We start from the raw sequence: 21,376 nt of genomic DNA, 5'->3' as shown, positions 1-21,376 counted from the left end.
TGATCCTCTTCTATCTGCCCTCTCTACTTAGGCCATGTTATGAGCTGTACTGTGTCCACACCAAAATTAACATGCTGAAGTCTAACCACCAATTCTTCAGAATGTGACTGTATTTGGGAGAGTCTCTCAAGAGGTAATGAAGTTAAAATGAGGCCATTGGCCTAGGTCCTAATCCAATATATCTGGTATCCTTACAGGAAAAGATTGGGACACAGTCACACACAGGGGAAGAGGATGTGAAGAAACAGGAAGATGATGACATCTAGAAGCCAAAGGAGAGAGGCCTCAGGAAAACCAACCCTGCCCACACTTGAATCTCACTTAGCCTCTAGAACCGTGAGAAAATAAATTTCCATGGTTTACACCAACCAGTCTGTGGCACTTTGTTATGTCATCCCTTGCAAATTAATAGAGGCCACTTCATCCAATCTCATGGGTACCATCTAATAATTCTTTTTTCTTTTTTCACCTTTTGTATTTTCCTCATTCCAATTTCATAGTGACCATTAGAGTCAACGAATAATTTTCTGGCAAAATCAAACAAAGTCCATCCATCAACCATCTAACACAGGAACTGAGTGGATTATGCCGGTATCAATAAGAGGGACATTATATATAATTTCTTGTTTCAATGCTTTTTCTAAATCAAAAATAATTTCAATTTACTAACAAACTAAAAAATCAGCACAAAACTCAAAAGGAAAAAAAATTCAAAGAAACAATATTCTGACTTACCCAGATTATCTATTCTATGTTATTTTATTTCCTTTAGAATAATTTATTCTCCTTTGCCAAAATCAATCATGCATAACATGAATTAAATGGCTGACTTCCCCAGCAGAGTCAAAGTTCTATAAGGGCAGGGTCCACATATGTCATGTTCCATTAATCTCAGGGCCTCTGGAAAGGAATCTTTTAAAAGTATCTGGTGAATCCACTTTAAAAGGTATAAACATCTACTCTTTTTGCATGAAATAAATGTGTGAATACTTCAATCAAAATGTCTGGAAGATAATATATGCAGGCTTTCTTCAACACACTTGAAGTGATCTGACTTAGCAAATGTCTTCTAACTTCAAAATTTTAATATTACATGACATAGAACATTCATCTTCATCTACTTCCCAAGACTCTGTAGTCATAATATATAGAATAAATCTTCTCAATGAATTGGTTTTCCTATAGCCTGAATACCCCACAAAGTAAAGCTTGGACCTGACATTTGGGTAGATCAGGCCTTAGGGCTCTGCATTCACCCCCAGTGACACAGCAGAAGCCCCATCTGATGACTCCTAAGCTGCCATCTATTCCCTTGAACTCCAACTCTGTATGTCCACCTGCCTTCACGGCAGTCCTATCCAGATATTTAATAGGTAACTCAAACTAACTATGCCTCAAATGTAATTACTGATCCACCCACGTCACCTAAACCCTATTATCACCTCCACATCTTTTCCATCAGAGCTATTCTTCTAGTTAAATAACCAAAACTTCCTTTCCTTACGTTCTGTGTCCAATCTATGAGAAATTCCTCTTACCGCAAACAAAAAAACAGAAACAAAGAAAATCCTAAATCTGACCAATTCTTCCATTTTATATTTCTATAACCCTGGTCCAAGTAGTTAACATCTCTCAAATGGTCTATCAGAATAACCTTTCTTTTTAAATTTAATTTATTTTTTTTAGTTGTAGGTGGACACAATGCCTTTATTTTTATTTATTTTTTTATGTGGTGCTGAGGATCGAACACAGTGCCTCACCCGCACTAGGCGGTGCTCTACCACTGAGCCACAAACCTAGTTGCTATTAGAATAACCTTTTATCTGGCCTCTCTGTCTTCTCCTTTTCTTGCCCCCTTCTCCATAAAGCAGCCAAAATGAGGTCCAACATCCTAAATCAGGTCACATCCCCTTCTTTGTAATTTGCATAATGCTTAAATTTATAACTAAAATAAAACCCCCACCTTCTTTGTCCTGCCTTGCTGCCTCAGCTTGACCCAATCTTCTACTAATCCTTTGCCAACTGTCTTCTCCTCATCATTAAGTCTTAATGGAAATGTCACCTTCTCAGAGACTTTCTCTAGAGTTCTAGCTAAAGCATCATGCTCAGTCACTCCACCACATTACTCAATAAGGCAGCACTTATTAGCACCTGAGTTTTTTCATTTGTTTGCATGCTTGATGACGGTCTCCTCTCACTGGAGTGTAATCCCTGGGAGAGTGGAAACTCTGTAATTCACCATTTCCACCTAACACCTAGCACAGTGTGGGGCCTGTTTATGGCTGACTGGAACCGTCTTCATTCTGATCATGGAAGGAGGGACAGAGTAAACATTATTTATTCTCTTGCTATCCCAGATTTTTATTAAAGACATAAAAAGCAGAAAGGGCAGTTCAAGCAAGAATGCTGAGTGAAGAAAGCCAACTGGAAGGTCCACGTATGACCCAAACAATATGAAGGGACACAGGAGTTGAGGCTGACAACATAAGCTGGGGACAGGCAGACCAGACACACACTCTGAAAAACTCTTCTGGGAATGATGTTTTCCCCTATTTCAGGCCTCTCTGGACTTTAGCTCTTACAACCCAATTCTTCTTATATGATTTTTGATTAAGACTTTTAGCTCATTAGAAAGTTATATCTGCAGTTTTTAAAAAATAATTTTATTGATATATAACTCATAGGACTTATAATTCATGTAAGTACCCAATTCAACGATTCTTAGTATATTCACAGCATGCAACCATTACCATATATCATTTCAAAACATTTTCATCATCCCAAAAAGAAATCCCATTCACATTAACAGTTTTCCTAATTTCTTTTTCAGCAGATTCATCATTGGAATATAGGAACATGATTGATTCATGGCTGTTTATCTTGTCTCCTGCTGCTTTTCTGAATTCATTTATGAGTTCTAGAAGTTTTCTGATGGAGTTTTTTGGGTCTTCTAAATATAGGATCATGTCATCAGCAAACAGAGATAACTTAAGCTCTTCTTGTCTTATTTGAACTCCCTCATTCTTCCCCAGCCCCACCACTCCTGGAAATCATAACTCTATTTTCTGTCTCTATAAATTTGCCTTCTCTGGACATTTCATATAAATGAAATCTTACATTCTTTTATGACTGCTTCTTTCACTTAACATAATGTTTTCAAGAATAATCCATGCTGTAACACTCATCATTACTTCATCCCTTTATATGGTTAAAATATATCCCATTTTATGAACATTCAATGTTTTTAGATATTATTCCTCAATCTTTTAAATCAAGATCACACATATTTTATAATTTTTGTTATCAAATGCCCATCATCTTCATTTTAGAAGGTTTTATACCTATTTTTCTCTAAGTAACTTGAAATCTATTTCTTTAAAATCTAAGGTCCATGTCTCCGGCTACCCAAAATTCCCTCTACTTTATACTCTTCCCAGAAAGATAAGGATTCTAGAATAAAAATTTCTCCCAGATATATTAATAAAGAATAAAATGCCATGATTTAAGCAAAATAACATGTCCTAGAAAGCTGAAAATCTTCTGCAATGGCTGGATTTTCCTCTTATGACAGTTCTAAGATAAGTAAAAGATAAATTTGTGGATGCTTCTCTCATATATAAATAAATAAATATATGCATGTATACATTTTTTTTTTAAAGAAGGAACATGTAATGACTAACTTATCAGGGACAGGCACAACTTTCTCTCAATTTTTTTTTTTTTTTTTTTTTTTTTTTGGTGGGGTTGGGGGGTAACAGGGATTGAAATCAGGGACTCTCAACCACTGAGCCACATCCCTAGCCCTATTTTGTATTTTATTCAGAGACAGGGTCTCACTGAGTGACTTAGAGCCTTGCTGAGGCTGGCTTTCAACTCATAATCCTCCTGTCTCAGCCTCTCTAGCCACTGGGATTACAGGTGTGCACTACAAGCTGTGGCTCTCTCAACTTTTAACCAGACTTGTTTCATCTTTAGGTTAATAGATTACCATACATATATATTTCTTCCATAATTCTGGGGAGGGAGGAGGAGATTTGCTTTCAAACAAGAAATCATATACTGATATAATTTTCCAGCCACTAGTCTCACTTCAAAAAAACTTGTCACCATATGATTCTAATTACTTCAGTATATTAAAACTTTACTCCCATGGGCAACAGTAGGAGAGAAAAAAAGAATATCCCAAACCCATACTGAAGAAGCTAATCTCTAACTGTGACAACTATGTCTTTCCTTCCCCTTCAGTCAAGGTCATCTCCTCAAGAACACTCCTGTCTCTGCTTCTTTGCTCACATTAACTACCCTTCCTAAAATACACTCTTCCTTGATCTGCCCTTCCTTCAAAGTTTATCTCAAGTGCCATATGAAAGCACTTTCTCCAGTTCCAGGCACACACCACTACCACACTATGGCAGAAAGAACAAGGATTTGGAGCTGGTCATTAGCCTGAAGCTGATTTCCTATGTGACCAACGGGGATCTACCCAACCTAGCTGAATATGTTTCCTCATCTGCAAAGCAAGCAAAATAATTCAGACTCCTGTAGCTTTCTTGAAAAGATTAAATGAACCTAATCGGAAACTGCCAAGCACTGTTACAGGCAGATAAGAGGATGGCTTATTACCTTTTTCTCCTCCTTTGACCCTATTTGACCATCCAAGATCATTCTGTCCTAAAATATAATAACAATCAGATCCACCTCAAGAAGAAAGTAAATGAGTAACCTCTTAGATTGTTGAGGCTACTAGCACTGTTTGGTGTGATTATCTAGAGCTTTAATTTCATTTTATGTTGCTTGTCAACCTGTAGATTTAAGCTTATTTCAAAAATGGAAATCATTCCAAACAGAATCTCTATGCTTTCTCGAAGCAAGAAGTCACTACCAACGGAGACCCTGCAAAGAGGAAACCACAGAAAGGCTCTTTCCTTACCTTGTGGGTTATCCATTCTCGACCATACTGATAGACATTGTTAGCTGCAGAATTCAGGGCTCTTTGAACCACCTGAGCCTCAGGAAGCCAACTAATTTAAAATAAGAAATGAAGAAAAAAAGGATATTTTTAGTGTACCATTCCAAAAACACTTTAAACATGATGTGTTACTTTAGGAAGCAATAATGCCAATCAGTCATTAATACACAGATGTGCATCACAAGCAAGGATTGTTGACATCTGGGCCTAACTGGCCTAATTGTTACACTCAAAATTTCCCTTTGATCTTTCTTTAGCATTTAGACCCACTTTTCCTCCTTCATTCCACTTTGCCTTGTTTCTCTGTTCACATATAATCTGGGTCATTTGCCTATTTCAACACCAGAAGTAGTTCTGGAATACTGGGATAGTCAAAATCTGGAACAAAGTTCTCAAAGTGCGATCCATGAACCAGCAGCACCAAAACTGCTTGAAAACCTGTTAGAAAAATGAAAATGTGGGCTGGGGATATACCTCAGTTGGGTAGAGTGCCTGCCTCGCATGCATAAGGCCCTGGGTTCATCCCCAGCACATAAAAAAAAGAAAAAGAAAAATGCTTGGGGCCAACCCTGGACCTACTGAAAAATCGAGACTCATTGATCTAAGGAAGTGAAAAACTGAGAAAGAATTCAGAAAATTAACAGGGTAAATAATTATTTTCAATTTATTATCCACTAAAGATCTTTTTAAGATGTAAGGAACTCCTGAGTAAACATACACATATACAGTGCATGTAAAACCAGTAAAGTCCAAAGACAATATGTTGTACCGATACAAATTTTCTGGTTTTTTTACTGTCCTATAGTTATGGACAATGACAACACTGGAGGGGGTGGAATCAAGAGAATAGGGGACCTCCCTATACATGTCTTGCAACTTCATGTGACTTCAAAAGTTAAACCAAATAAACAAAACACCTGTCTACAACAACCTGATCTAGGGCTGCTCCGACTACTGTGCTTTCAAAATAGCAATAGAGATGGCGCTATTACAATTCAAAACCAGTATGAAAGAACTTGGGTTTATTTGCCTTATAGAAGGATGACTGCCAAAGAATAGGAATCCTTTATAATACTGAGACTAGCCCTAGAGGACAACACCTGGGAGAAGGCTTGCCTGGATCAGGTGGCTCTTTCCTAAACCCTAATAGATGGATCATGTTGATTCCTTGCTTTCTCATTTCAAAATATTTTATGTTAAAAGAACATAAAGGGCATAGAGAACAGATGATCTCACTTCTTACCTCAAAGGCATACTGCCCTAATTTTCCACTTTCCCCATTCCAACCCACTAAACTCAAGGGTTTATATTCATATCTATTCTGATCTGCTTTCCTCAATTTGTGCTGTGGATTCATCTCCTGCTTCATCCTCAGAGACATGTCCCAAGAATTACCCCTCTCCTAATATTTTCAATTCCTTCTACCCTACCAATTTCTTCCCTTCAGCAAATAAATGAGATTCCTCCATCTTAATTTTTTTAAATTTGCTCTTCACTTCCCTTCAACCATCAGCTGCTCTTTCACAGATAAACATGGGAAAGATAAGCCCACACTTACTTTCTCCACTTTCTCTCTTCCCCATAATTTAACACAAAGTAATCTAATCAGGTTCTGCTCTGCTAACTGAATGCACTGTAGTCACTACATCCAATCTCACTCTTACTTTTTCTGAAGCCTTTTTTGGGTGGAGGGGCAATAATGAGGACTGAACCCCAAACCTCGTTCATACTCAGCATGACTCTCTCTCTACCACTAAGCATGTGCCCCAGCCCTTCTGCAGCAATCTGACATCTGCTATCCACTACTGCTTTCTTAAAATTTTCTCTGCCCTTGGCTTTCCTCTTGTTTCTCTCATTCTCCTTTGCCACCTATGGTTTTCTTTTCAGTCTTAAAGGCCAGAGATAATCCAGAGGGCATATACCCAGGGTCCTCTGTGTGCGTCACATACATTCTTTCTTAATACACTCTAATGCAACCCAGACCTCCAATTCTGGACTCACACCAACTGCTAATTCCTTCCCTTTATCCTTGATTTCTCTCCTGTACTGCATACCAACCTAGCCTCCTAGATGCCCCCACCTATCCTTCCTGCAAATACCTAAAACTTAACAGGTTAAATTAAAAAAAAAAAAAAAAGTGAATTTTCCCCACCAAACCTCTCTTCCATTTCCTGTCTTACTGAATCCACCATCATATATTAATTTCTTAAGCCAGAAGCAAGTCACACTAGATTTCTTCTTCCTATATCTAGTTCACAACCAACAAATCTCCTTAAGATTGTACAACTCTATCCCTCCTACCCACTTCCACTAGACCTGTCCACAGTCCAGGACTTTACAACCTCTTATCAGGTTTTACTCTGATTCTCAGCTGGTCTCAAGGGCTACATCTTACATCCCACAATGCAGATGGGAAGACTGTTCTAGAATGAAATCTGATAACACTTCCACTTCTTATATCTTTTTTTCTAATATTTATTTTTTAGTTGTAGTTGGACACAAGACCTTTATTTTATTTATTTATATGTAGTGCTGAGGATCGAACCCAGGGCCTCACATGTGCTAGGCAAGCACTTTACCGATGAACCACAACCCCAGCCCCCGCTTCTTATATCTTAGTCAAGAAAATAAACATCCTTGCACCCCTCTTTCACCTGCTCTGGAGCCCACTCTACCCCAATGTGTAATCCTTCTGTCACTACAAATTGCAGAGTTTGCTTTCTCTGGAAGTTTACATAAATAAAATCATACACTATATAGTCTTTTTTTTGCCTGATGTCTTTCACTCAGCATGCTCATACTGCATGTTGGTACGTGTACTATTAGTTCAATTGTATTTAACGCTGAATAATACCCCATTGTATTGTATTTAACGCTGAATAATACCCCACTGTATAGATATGCCACAATTTTAAACTAACGAGAAGTACTGAGGACAAGTAACTTGGGTATACTCTAGGTAATATGGTAAGTCATTAGAAATACATTTTCAAAGGAATTCTTTTAAGAATATTCAAATGTGATGTTAAAGAAAGTTCAAGCAATACCCAAAGCAGGCTTTATATTAAGAAATCAAAGGAGAAAAATCAACATAAATTTCAATTTATAATCCTAAAATCAGATTATTTCCTGACTTAATTAGTGACTAAAAAGGGTAATAGAGCAGGCCATGCCATTTGTAATGAAGTATAAAATAGGTAAACAGCATAACTCTGCTACCATTCCCCACAAAGACCTAAAACCCTTTTTACACAAGTTAAATTAAGTAAGTATACAGAACTCCTTGAGGTAGGAGATCTGTAAACTTTCTCTGTGCAGGGCTAAAGAATAAAAACCTTAGGCTCTGCAGATGGGGCTCTCTGTGCCACAACTACTCAAGTCTGAATGCTCAAAGTCCCAAATCAGTGAGAGGCAATAAGTAAATGAATGGGCAGAGCTGTGCTAAAAAAAAAAAAAAAAAAAAAATTCATAAAAACAGGCAGATGGATTTGATCCTGGGCCAAGTTTGCCTATCCCCCCCCCAAATTATTACAAATATGAAACTATTTCAAGAATTACATAGACAGTTGAGGAGTCACACATATAGTGCATGGTACCCTTCAGCTGGATAGACACATTGGTTCTAAGTACCGATTGCTACTGGAGAATTACTATCCCAAGTTGTTAAACTATAATCCTGGTCCTTCATCTCTAAAATGAGGGTAATTTCTTCAATCTACCCCAGTCACTATGCAAACAAATGACATCAGGTACATGAAATTATAAACATGATGTAAACATATAAATCTCAATTCAAACATAAGGTATGGAGCTGGCACAGTGGTGCATGCCTATAATTTCAGCTACTGGGGAAGCTAAGGCTGCAGGATCATGAGTTCAAGGCCAGCCTGGGCAATAAAGCAAGATCCCATCTTAAAAAAAAAAAAGTCATTTATCAAACATTAGTCCTAAAATTTTAAGCACTTGCCCCTCCTCTTCCCATATTACATGCCATTCTTCCGGAAAAAAAAAAAAAAATTATTTATCAAAGCTTTGGCAAACCCTATCTTTTAATCTTCTAATGTAGCTGTAATGGTAAAGATCATTTCATGCCAACAGATGTTGAAATTAGGTCATCCATCACTACTTTTTTTTCCCCAAAAACAATATTCTTACTTTGCCCACTCAGGGTGATTTGCTAGGGTTTCATTAATCAAATTACTTGTGACTTCAATCATGTGTACACTCTCTTGATGTACCTGTATTATGGATAAAGAAAAAAGAATCTCAGTAATTAATAAAACTAATTTAAAATTTAACTTTCTACTCTAACTGGAGCAATGCTTTTAGAGTCATATAATTACGCATCTTGGTTTTAATTAATTTATAATATGCACTGAAAAGTTGCTTTACATGCCCCATGAAACACACTATAAGAAATAAAAAATACATGACAGTTCCCTGTCCTCAGGAAGCTCAACAATTTACTTGAGGAAAAAAAACACATAAACAGGTATGTATTTTACTTAAAATACAAGGATATGTATTTTAATACATATACAAAACGTTTAGTTTGCATATATATGTGTGTGAATACATATTGTAACTACATATGAAACATGACACTCTATTAGCTAACAATTATATTTCTAGGTGAGATGTACAAGCAAATAAGCAACTGAGGAAATACAAAAAAGCCAGCTGAGGGCTGGGGTTGTGGCTCAGAGGTAGAGCGCTTGCCTACCATGTGTGAGGCACTGGGTTGGACCCTCAGCACCACATAGAAATAAAATAAAGATGTTGTGTCCATCTATAACTAAAAAATAAACAAATATTTAAAAAAAAAAAAAAGGCCAACTGAAACTGCACCTCTAACTTTGCCTTGCCTGATAACCAAGGAAATGAGGGGAATAAAAAAGAAATGCACCAGATGAGGAAAAATTTATCTGTGACACCAAAACAAGGAAAGAAACAATTCAGTGCCACTTGGAATACAGTATCAGGTAAAGAAACAGAACTGTCTGGAGCACAAGAGGCCTGACAGCTCATTCCTAAGTGACTCCCACACCCAGAGCTGACAAACCCTTAAGATTCACATGTAGCACACAAATCTGCCGAAAGAAAACCAAATCCTTATCCTTTTCTGACTGAAAAGGTCAGAAGCCACAGTAGAGAAGAAACGGATAAATCACAGGAAAAAGATCAACGGTGCTGCCTCACCATACCCTCTTCTCCTCACCTCTCCCTCTCCGTGGAGTTCAAGAACATGCAAGGAACTGAAGAAACCTTGTAAAGACGAGGGCAGTTTTCCACAGGGATGTGTATGACCTCAGCCAAGTGGCAAAAAATGCTAGAACAAATCACATGACAAAATGTGGAGCAGAACAGAGTCCACCTGCACTAACAGCCACTGAAGCAGTCACTGCAACCCACTTCCAATTCTATCAGGCCCCAGCAAAAGTGGGAAGAACACCAAAAGACAACTGTAGCTTGAGAAGGAAGACAAACTTGAAACACAGTGAGGAGAGAATCAACCCACAGAGAATGCCTGAAAAAAGCCCCAGACCAAGTAAGGCCTTATAAGTTCTTAAGAAGTGTTTAACTTTCATTTGGTGGACTTAACGCCTAGAAGTAACATGTTACTTAAAGTTTTTAAAGTAAATCTGGATGCTGCATACAGAACAGAGTAAATAATGAAGCAGGAAGCTCTACTGGGAGGGTACTGAACTAACTCAATCAAGGCTGGTGACAGATTTGAGCAGGGCAGTGGTGGAGAGGAAAGCAGGGACTTTTGCATTTGGGATACAGCTTTCATTAACCGACTGTTTTGAGTTAGACCAAGTTTGTATTCCTGAAATGAACCTCATGGTTATAGTATATCATCCTCAATATATAGCTAGACTTAAACTCTTGTTTATTATGGATTTTCGCATCTGTTGAAATATTGATCTATAGTATTATTTCCATGAATGTCTTTGACTAGTGTCTGGGCAACAATGGCCTCATAAAATGAGCTGGAAAATGGTATTTTTTCCTCTGATAGGTGAAAAGTGTTTTGTAGAACAGGTAATATCCTTCATTAAATGTTTGATAAAATTTTTAATAAAATTTATCAGCAAAATCTTCTGGGCCAAAACTCTTCTTTGTAGAAGGATTTGCAGGCAGTAATTCAATTTCTAAGTATACAACTATTCAATTTTTCTATTTCTTTCAATTCTGTTCCATTTCTTCCTCACAGGAATTTCTTCATTTAATCAAATTTGGTGGCTCAAATTTGTTCACTATATTCCCTTATTTTCTTTTTAACGTCTATGAGACATGCAGAGATATTTCCTCTTTGATACTTGTTGTTGTTATCTATTTTTCCCTTGATAAGTCTGGATAAAAGTCTATCAATTTTCTTTATATTTTTCAAAGAAATTGTTTGTTATCTTAATGTTGTTTCCTGTTCTCTATTTCCAATTTCATTGATTTGCATTTGATCTTTATCATTTCCTTCCATTTACTTGGGATTCAATTTGCTGTTCTTTGCTACCTTCTTAAGGTAAAAGCTTAGATCACCGATTTCTTATTTCCTAATTTAAGAACTTAATGCTATAAATTTCCCTCTAAGGAATGTTTTAAATGCATCTCATAAACTGAGACATGCAGCAGTTTCATTTACATCTAATTTAAAGTATTCTCCAATTTCCTTTGCAATTCCTTCTTCAATACAGATTATTTTTGTGTTGCTCAATTTCTAAGTATTTGGGGGATTTCCTAGATTTCTGTGACTGATTTCTAATTTAGTTCTGCTGTGTCCAAGAACATGCTCTAGAATTTTAAGATTTCCAAGTTTATGAAGTATTGTTTATCCTAGTATTTCATATTTATAAATATGAAAATAATTCTATTTTCATATAATATAATTATTTATAATGTAATTCTATTTGTCAATTAATGTAATAATGTAATTCTATTTGTCAATTAAGTTGAGGTGGTTGACAGTGCTTTAGAAGGCTTCTAAATATCCTTACTAATTTTCTATCTCCTTATTATTATTAGGAGTATTTAATGCCAAACTAAATCATAGATTTGAACTGGGCATGGAGGTGCATGACTATAATCCTAGTAACTTCAGAGACTGAGGCAGGAGAATGCCAAGTTCAAGGTCAGCCTCAGCAACTTTGTGGGCCCCTCAGCAATTCAGTTAGAAAAAAGACTAGGGGTGTAGCTCAACGTAAAGCATTCCTGGATTCAATCCTCAGTACAAAAAAAAAAAAAAAAAAACTTAAAAATTTTAAAATCATAGATGTGTCTATTTCTCCTTTTAACTATGGATGTTTCTATTTTAGAGCTCTGATATCAGGAGCATACATACTTATAACTTACTGCAACATCATATTATAAAAAGTCCTTATTTTTCTCATAATATTTCTTTTTTTTAATATTTTTACAGTAGATGGACAATACCCTCATTTTTTTAAATGTTTTGTGTATATATAAATTTTTGTGTATGTATGTGTGTGTGTGTTAGTTGTTGATGGACTTTTATTTATTTGTGGTGCTGAGAATCAAACCCAGTGCCTAACACATGCTAGGCTAGTGCTGTATCAACTGAGCTATAACCCCAGCCCTAATAATATTTCTTAATGATTTTTTTAGTTATTTTACTCTCCACTTTCTATTTGACCTATCTCTACTGTTCCTTTGTTCATCCTTTACTGCCTTTTATGTTCAGCAAATATTTTTAGCTTATCATTTTAGTTTTCTTAAACTTCACACTATTTAGTGGTTGTTATTTATCTAAAATGTTCACATTTAACTGATCAAAATCTACTTCAAGTTAATGACTTATATCCACAAAAATATTTACAATTTCACACCAGAATAGTTCCAGTTCCCAGCTCTCTATATTACATGTAAAAATACTACTTATAAATAGTTCATTTATATATGTTATAGAGCCCACAGTAGGGTATTACATTTTTCTAAATAATCACGTTATTTAAACAAATTAAAAGAGAGGGAAGCTGGACACAGTGGCACATGCCTGTAATCCCAGCTACTTAGGAGGCTAAGGAAGGAGGACTGCAAATTTGAGGCTAGCTCAGGCAACTCATCTCAAAAGTAAAAAATAACAAGGGCCAACAGATGTAGCTCAGTAGTCAAGCATTTGTTTAGTATGTGCAAGGCCCACCAAAAAAACCAACAATTTCCAAAAAAAGAGAAGGAAAACTTAAGGACATATATTTACCCACATACCGACCAAGTGCTCTTTATTCCTTCCCCTGGGTCCAAATGATTTCTGAAGTATAAAGGAATTTCTTTTGCATGCCTTAAAGCACAGGTCTACTATCAACACACTCCCTCGGTTTTGGTTTATCTAGAAATGTTTTTGTCTTCACTCAAGTTTCCCTTAATATAAAATTCTTGGTTGACAGGTTTCCTTCTCCATGACTTTAGATGTTGCTCCCATGTCTTTTGGTGTTCCCTGTTGTAAAAACTGTCATGAACTGGATTGTTGCACCCTTGTATGTAATTTGCTTGCTTCCTTTGAGCTTTTTTATCTTTGGCTCTGAGCAGTTTCACTGCAATGTGTCTGGGCATCTTTGTGTATTTTACTGAGAAGTTGTTGAAATTCTTGGATCTGTTAATATTTTTCACCAAATATAGGAAGTTTTCAACCATTTTCAGCAATTTTTTTTTTCAAAATTTGTTTCTATTTTTTCTTTCTCTCCTCATCTTCTGGGATGCTAATTATATGTCTATTAGAACACCTGATATTACCCCACAAATCTCTGAGGTGCTGCTCACCTCCAATTGGCTTAGCAAAGACAAGAGCAAATAATGGCAAACAGGACCACCCCAAATTTACACATTCCCATGTATCAAAGGACACCTCCCTCAGGAAACACTGACAGAAAAACTGTGGGAGTTTTGCTGCCTACACAAGGCAGCATACAAATAGCACCAAGCTATTAGCCAACCCTCCCCCAGTTGTTCCTAAATGGTTATTTTCCAATCCCTTTATATGATGTTGCTAATAATTTTAAAGATTTTTATTCTTATTTTCTATGGAAAGAAAGACCTGACATCCTTATCCTGTTATCCCAGGATATATTAGTAAGATTGAGCCCAAAAGCATTTTCTAACAAAATACATGTGGATATAAAATAAAAAAAGTAGTCAAGGATGATCCTGAGAGTATTCTGAGCAAGCAGAAGAATGAAGTTGTCACCTACTGAAATGGGAAGACCATATACCTGAGAGAAGGTCTAGAATTCAGTTTTTGATGTTTCATTTGAGATCTATTAGACATTCGAGAGGATGCTGTCAATGTGTTGTATAGAATGACATCTTTACTAGAGGGAGAATAAACTAGACAAAATAAGGCTCTCTCAAAAATTCAGTTTGCATAAATCCCAAACAAGAAAGAAAGAAATTCAAACAAGAAAGTAAGACCTATTATGGGGGTTCAGGGAAGCAAAAGTACAGGATGGAAAAAAAAAAAGTTGAAAGAGCATAACTGAGATGGACAGGCAAGAAGACCACATGCAAAGGGAGGAGAAGCCCAATGAAAGAGCAGGAGCTGGGCCGGGGTGGTGGCTCAGTGGTACGGCGTTTGCCTAGCATGCGTGAGGCACTGGGTTCAATCCCTGGAACCACGTAAAATTAAAAATTAAAGGTATTATGTCCATCTACAACTAAAAAATTAAAAAAAAATTAAAGAAAGAGCAGGAGCGAAAAGAACAATGAAATGCTCAACTGATGAAAGGTTTCTCCAAGAACTAGAATGGAAGACTGCAATAATAGCAGGTTGAGGCAAAATATGACAAAAATAAAGTCTATGAAATCTGTACAGTAAATTCAAGTGAGTATATATGATTGACAGCCAAAGAACAGATAGGAACTGCACAGCTTAAACAGGAGTCCTGAGAGAGCAAGTGTCTATGAATAAATGATAGATAAATGTGAGGACATAAGAGGCTGCGAATGACTGAGAACAGGACTTGTAAGAGGACACACCACCTGACAAGAAACAATTCTTTTGGGGGGGGTTTGGGGTTGTGGCTCAATGACAGAGCGCTTGCGGCGCATGTGTGAGACACTGGGTTTGAACCTCAGCACCACGTGAGATAGATAGATAAATAAAACAAAGGTATTTGTCCATCTACAATTTAAAAAAAAGAAAAACAATCCTTTAGAAAACTGCTGCTTATCAGGTTATCCTGTTAGTAACACTTACAAACATATCTCTACAAGACTATAAGAAAAATTTTTATATTCATGATTTCACGTAAGCTTTACAATCCCTTGAAAACAACAAACCAAAATCTAGGAGTTCAGATAAAATAAAGATTAAAATGCACAGTAAAAGGGGGGGAAAAAAACCTGAAGTAAATAAAAGATATCACTGTAGAAAAAAATTTTAGCTGTGCTTTGGGAAATGGATTTCTTTGAAGAGATGAAAGGGGAGAATGGAAATACAATCTGGAAAGAAAGAAATAAAGACCTTATGGGATTTCAGCAAAAATACCAACGAGATAAAAAAGGAAGGAGCTACTCAAGAAATTTTGAAGCCAGGTCCTGTGGTATGTGTCTGCAGTCCCAGCTAGTAGAGAGACTGAGGCAGAACTGTCTGAGCCCCGGAGTTTGGGGCCAACCTGGGCAACACAGCAAGGCCTCATCACAACAAAGGAAAGGAGGGAAGGGAAGGAAGAAAGGAGGGAGTGAGGAAGGAAAGAATTCAGATCTAGTGAAAAGATTAGGAATCTTGAGAATAGTCCATAATTCTCCTGAAAGAGGGGAAAAAAAAAAAAAACCAGCTCATTTGTTCTTCAGTATGTTATTTTTTTATCTGCATTTCCTCCTGAGGATTTTGATGATAAAATAAAATGCACATAAAAGAGATTTAAAAAGAAAACATGCTAGGCAAATTCATTGCAAAATCATTAATATACACATCATAAATAGGTTTAGTTGTTATAAGTCAAGTAACATGTTCCACGTCTCTTCTGCTGGCTTATCATCTACACCATGATTCTAACAATTATGAATTTATTAGTGGGAATAGTAATTGTTGTGCTTTACCTTTGCAGTCAGGAGAAGGGCTAAAAGAAGGGTTCCTATTACTAGCAAAAATATGATGAAAATGCTAATTATTTTATCTAACATCTTCTCCAACCAGATGATCATCTGCACAGAAACGAAAAAGAGAATTATCTTTAAAATACAACTTAATAAAAGCACTTATGTATTAAAGTATCATGAACACAAATATAAATCTCAACATTGCAAAGCAAACTATGGCACACTAATTAAAGCAATAAAAGCTGTAAATAACTTTAGAAAGTAAACTATTACTTACTACTGTGTGTTATGGGAAGAGTACATTACAGTCATAGCTAAGAAAAGGCAGTCAACTGGCAAATAACCCCATATCTATGTTTGAATTTCATACTGTGGTATACCTACAATTCAAATTATAATTTATCATCTGGTAAATGTTCCAAAAAAAACAATGCAAATCCATTAGTTGACCTAAAAATCTCATGAAGTTGACTATTACTCAGGAGACATAGATGACTTTAGAAAAATTATGGTTCTTACAATACAGGTATGCCCTAAATTACACAGATAAAATAGGAGTAAAGTAAAAATCGCAGTAACATTTGAAATGTTTTTCCCTTTATTTAGGGTTATAAAGATAGTAATAATAAAAAAATGTAATGTTCAAGCAAAAATACATAGCAAATTCAAGATAGCAGTTACAGGGAGTGGATAGGAGGGTTGGGAGGTAGATGCACAAGTTGGTAATTATTTAGGTAGTGTTATCAAACCGGGGGTTAGGTAAATTAAGTATTCTCTAAATCTTTCTACATTTGAAAGATTTTATAATAAAGTGCTCTTAAAAGACTGTTATTCCATTTGAAGTAAATATTCTTTTGAAAACATAAGCTTTGTGACATTATAATTAATCAAATGTAAATCAATGTAATGGTCATTCTTCATCAATAATTAAAATTATGCTCTCCCCCAAATGCTATTTCTGATATGTTAATGATGAGTTCCCTCATCTTTCACAACCACAAATAATCCTACATGTTAAACAATTTCTGTCTGCAGAATATATAACAATTCCATAGATTTCAAAAACTCCTGCCATGCAAAGCTACCACTTAACATTTTAAAATTTAATGAGAGTAACGATTACTAAGATATTACATTATACTCCTCCATCCAACATGAACTATAGCATTACTAAGAAAGTTATTCTCAATTTAAATCTGAATTACATGCTCTCTGAACAGTAAGTTAGAAGAGCAAAGAATATTTGCTAAAAAATCACCACGTCTCCTACATTTATTTTCTACGCCATGCTTATAAGCTGGTTGTCCTCTTATCTGTTATTTCATGAAGGACACTGTCATTAAGTGATCGATGCTAAGGTGAACTAAAAGATAAAAAGTTAATCTGTAATCTGGACAGTTAGAGCTTCAAACAGAAGAGTTAATTTTCAGTGCATGCTTCCAAAGCTTCAAAGACAATGCAGAGATTAAAAAAGAAATAACAAGTTTCTAAGATATGGAAGGTCAGATGTCTTATTTTGAAGGTAAATTCTAAAATCAATGAAATGAAAAGTGCACAATCAGCAACCAGCTGAACACCCAGTTCTTCGGACAACTTCCTGAAGAAAGGGCTAGTGTTTCGTCCATTACTCCTCTTTGTATCTCCAAAATCTAACAGTACCAGGCATACGGCAAGCATTCAATTAACAGCTGAGAAAGCAAGCATATAGTAATTTGAGAATTATGACTAGATTCATATCCACTAATAAGATAGGAGCTTCTGTTTTTTTTTCTTTAGAAAAGTCATATCCCAAAATGTATTTTTAAATGAAAATTAAGTTCTATTTAGAAAGTATAGAAATCTAAATTTATATCCAGAAACATATTATGTATACAAAGATTACAAAATCAAACTTCATATTTTTAAGCTAGGGTAGAATTTTCCCAATTCCAATTTTGTCAGAAATTAAGCATAAAGTACTTGTTGAAGGTTTTGGATGCCCCTGGTATAACTAACATGCCCTATACCCAGATTGCCTAAATAAAAATTTATGCCCAAGGGATAACAGGGATATTTAGCTGTTTCATGAAAAAATAAAATAAAATTATTTAAGATGCAACACATAAGCTATTTTTTTTTAATTCACATTATGGTCAACTAAAATTAAACTGAGAACGGAGTGATAAGGGAGACAGTGAAACAGAGAATACAGACGGGAGAAGACAGAAAAAGACTTATTAAAGAATAAAAAGGCATAGAAAAAGTTATTAGAAAAGAAATAAATGTGGGCATGGGAGTTGGTACATAAATAACTAAGGACCATAAGAGCAGAAAAAAACAAAAGGATAGAAAACTCGGGGCGGGGGGGGGGGGGGGAGGACAACACACCCCTGATAAAGTGAATAGAACGAGACCCACAAATAAACAGAATCTCAGAGACAGAACAAGAGACATGGACACAGGAAGCAATGCAGATGGCTCCAGAGAGCAGAATTCCTAAAGACGTGCCAGACATGCCATCCCAGGAAGCTGACCCTGTCCCATGTTCTGCTGTGGGCAGTGAACACCAGACCACCCAGCACCCTGCCTGGCTCATGGAAACTGCAGGGCCTCAAGCAATAATCCCCCAGTGCTTCCAGGCTGTGACCAATTACTTTAACTTGTGAGGCTTTTTGTTGTTGTTGTTTATTTTTTTAAGGGGAAGGGAATAATTTTAAAATAAGATAAATGTCTGTAATTTATACCTACACCAAAAGCCATTCAAAAAACCTCTAAGCTGACTTCATCAAGCACTACTGAGTTTCTCTTCTATTTCCTAACCCCAGGCCCATGTTTTGCTTTATTTCTTTAACCAGCTCCTACTTGAGTCTTAGTGTGAATAGTATTAATAAATAAAACAAATAAGCCCTGAGAAACAGATCACATTTCACTCAACCATAAGATGGATGCTCTTGCCCTGTCCTCTTGATTGAATCAGTTTTCTAATTCACTCCACTTGAACATTTTATGTATCAAAATTACCCAAGGTTGCCATTTTCTGACCTTGGCTGTAATGCAGTAAAACAGCCTTCATTTATGTGCTTTCCTGGAACACTCTAACTCCACAACAATGCTTCACACATGCTATATGGAATCATCCAAGAAAAGGGAAGTTCCTGATGGCTGAGGTAATAGGACTCTTTTTAACTAATCTAATTATGCAGTTTAGAATCAAGTTCTTGAATCAAGGTTATCTAACTCATTAGTCTACTGACAATAGACCAAATTTAACCTAATGAAGTCAGTTTTCCTTTCTCACTTTCCTTGGAAGCAATTTTCATTTCTTCAGGACAAACTGGGAAAATATACAAAATCATCTACCTTGATCAAAATAAGAAAACGTGACTTTCTGCACATCACTTGCTGTGGATTAAGCTCATCTACTCATGCTAGTTTTATAAGGAATGGGCAAGTATACAACATATATGTGTGCGACTGGGGGAGTCTATTTCATACATGGCTTGTTTTCAATCCAAAGTTGAAATTTATGCATTGCTAGAGTCTTCCTTTTCCTCCTTTTGACAGGAAAAAAAATCCTAACCACTACATTTGCAAGTCTAATTTTGGCTTATTGCAAAGAAGTACCATATCTTTCTTATGACCTGCTATAAAATATTCACTGAAGACTTTTTAGAGTCTTACACAACTCCATGCCTTGGGAACATAAAAAAATTAGATGTAACAGGCCATGACTACAATCTATTTTAAGCTAAAAATCAAATTTTGAAATACTAGTTCTTTTGTGTGTGTGTGTGTGTGTGTATGTGTGTATGTACACGCGCCTATGTGTATGTGGATAAAATGACTAACCAAGGGAATCATACAAATATATCAGACTTGTCATTTTTAAGAATTCCTGTGTTATTTATAGAAAAAGTAACAAAGCTCTTTCTTTGTAACTGCCACCTCATGTGCTGGCATACATCAGAGGAGACTAGAGGAGCCCCATCACAGTGCTGGAAAGGCATGGAAATCAAAGACCACAAGACAGACCTTCTCACAAGCACTGGAGCAAGGAGATACCCTCCATATCCTAAACAGTCTTTGTTGAGGTTTTAGCAAATTGAACTGTGACAGCATTCATGCTTCACGACCTTCCATAGCTTATATAAGTAGAAGCTTAGTTTGACATATGGACAGAGACACAGAGAGAGAAGGGAGATACTGGGGGAGGAGCGGGTTATAGAATTCAATAGTAAAAACCAACATCTGTGTATTCATTTACCTTCTTATTTAGCCAGTGCCAGAGCTTGAGGATAGGGGGAAGGTGAGAAAGAGAAGATAAGAACAGTGGAACATCATTAGAGAATGCAATAACAGTATGAAAAGAAAAGAAAGTCACTGAGAGCATGAGAAGGAAATTGTCAGGAAAAACTAGGAGAAAACCATAACACATTTAAGAAGCTTCAAATCAAGAGAATGTAGCATTCCTCTATGACCATCAAGGACTTGGATGATGAGAGCTGTAAGCATTCTTGGTAATCCAACAAATAAAATGCATAAAGCAACCTGAATGCTGCAGGCTTAGTGTCTGCCTTTGCGCTGCTCCATCTACCTGCTCTTACTGCCGCGTCTACTACTTATCTTTTTCTTGGGGGGAGGGGTGCTGAGGGCTGAACCCAGGGGTACTGTACCACTGAGCTACTCCCCTGTCCTTGTTTTTTTGTTTGTTTTTGAGACGGATTCTCAGGAAGTAGTGGTGAGGCTGGCCTTGAACTTGGAATTCTCCTGTCTCTGAATCTAAATGGCTGAGATTTCAGGCAAGTGCCACCATGCTGGCTCTACCCTATGCGATTGCCAGATCTACCTAATGAACTCCTACTTCAAAACTTGCTCTGTGCTTCAAAACTTGCCCCCCACATCTTCTGCAAAACTTCCCTTTCCCACTTCCTTATCAACAGAAGTCATTTCTTGCTTGATGCTACCACTGAATCCTGTACTTAGTATATAAAGTAAATTACATAACACTTACATAGAGCTTACTGAGTACCAGGCACTGACATAGGGTGACATTAACTCACTTAACCTTCACAATGATTCTATGATGTAGGTGCTATTATACCCATTTTATTGATATGAAAACCAAGGTATCGAAAAGTTAAAGGTCACAAGGCTACTAAGCAGCAGAAGTGGGATCTGAAACCAGAGTTTGGATGCAGAGTCCACATTCTTTAACCCACTAAACCTTGGGTTTTCATGAATTGTTGTTTATCTCCACAAAATGAGCTACTGTATCTGGTTTTCCATGATTCACCTGACCTTCCCTGAAATTAGCACAATATTTGACAAACAGGAATTACTCCAAAAATACTCACTGATCTGAGCCATTACCTAGTT

At 36.5% G+C, this 21,376-nt stretch overlaps 1 protein-coding gene across 1 annotated transcript in view; it reads right to left on the bottom strand.

Annotated features, from left to right (window-relative positions):
• TMEM245 (transmembrane protein 245) overlaps positions 1-21,376 on the bottom strand; it is an 82,978-nt gene that overhangs the window by 38,245 nt on the left and 23,357 nt on the right. The window contains exons 7-10 of the mRNA XM_081280183.1: positions 20,265-20,288; positions 16,022-16,126; positions 9,125-9,207; positions 4,931-5,021 (exon numbers count right to left, since the gene is read on the bottom strand). Coding sequence (XP_081136309.1) covers positions 4,931-5,021; positions 9,125-9,207; positions 16,022-16,126; positions 20,265-20,288 — 303 coding nt within the window. The remainder of the gene's footprint in view (positions 1-4,930; positions 5,022-9,124; positions 9,208-16,021; positions 16,127-20,264; positions 20,289-21,376) is intronic.

Source organism: Spermophilus citellus, assembly GCF_964194105.1.
Source record: "Spermophilus citellus genome assembly, chromosome: 2".
Classification (NCBI taxonomy): domain Eukaryota; kingdom Metazoa; phylum Chordata; class Mammalia; order Rodentia; family Sciuridae; genus Spermophilus; species Spermophilus citellus.
This window is presented reverse-complemented; position numbering and strand designations above follow the sequence as displayed.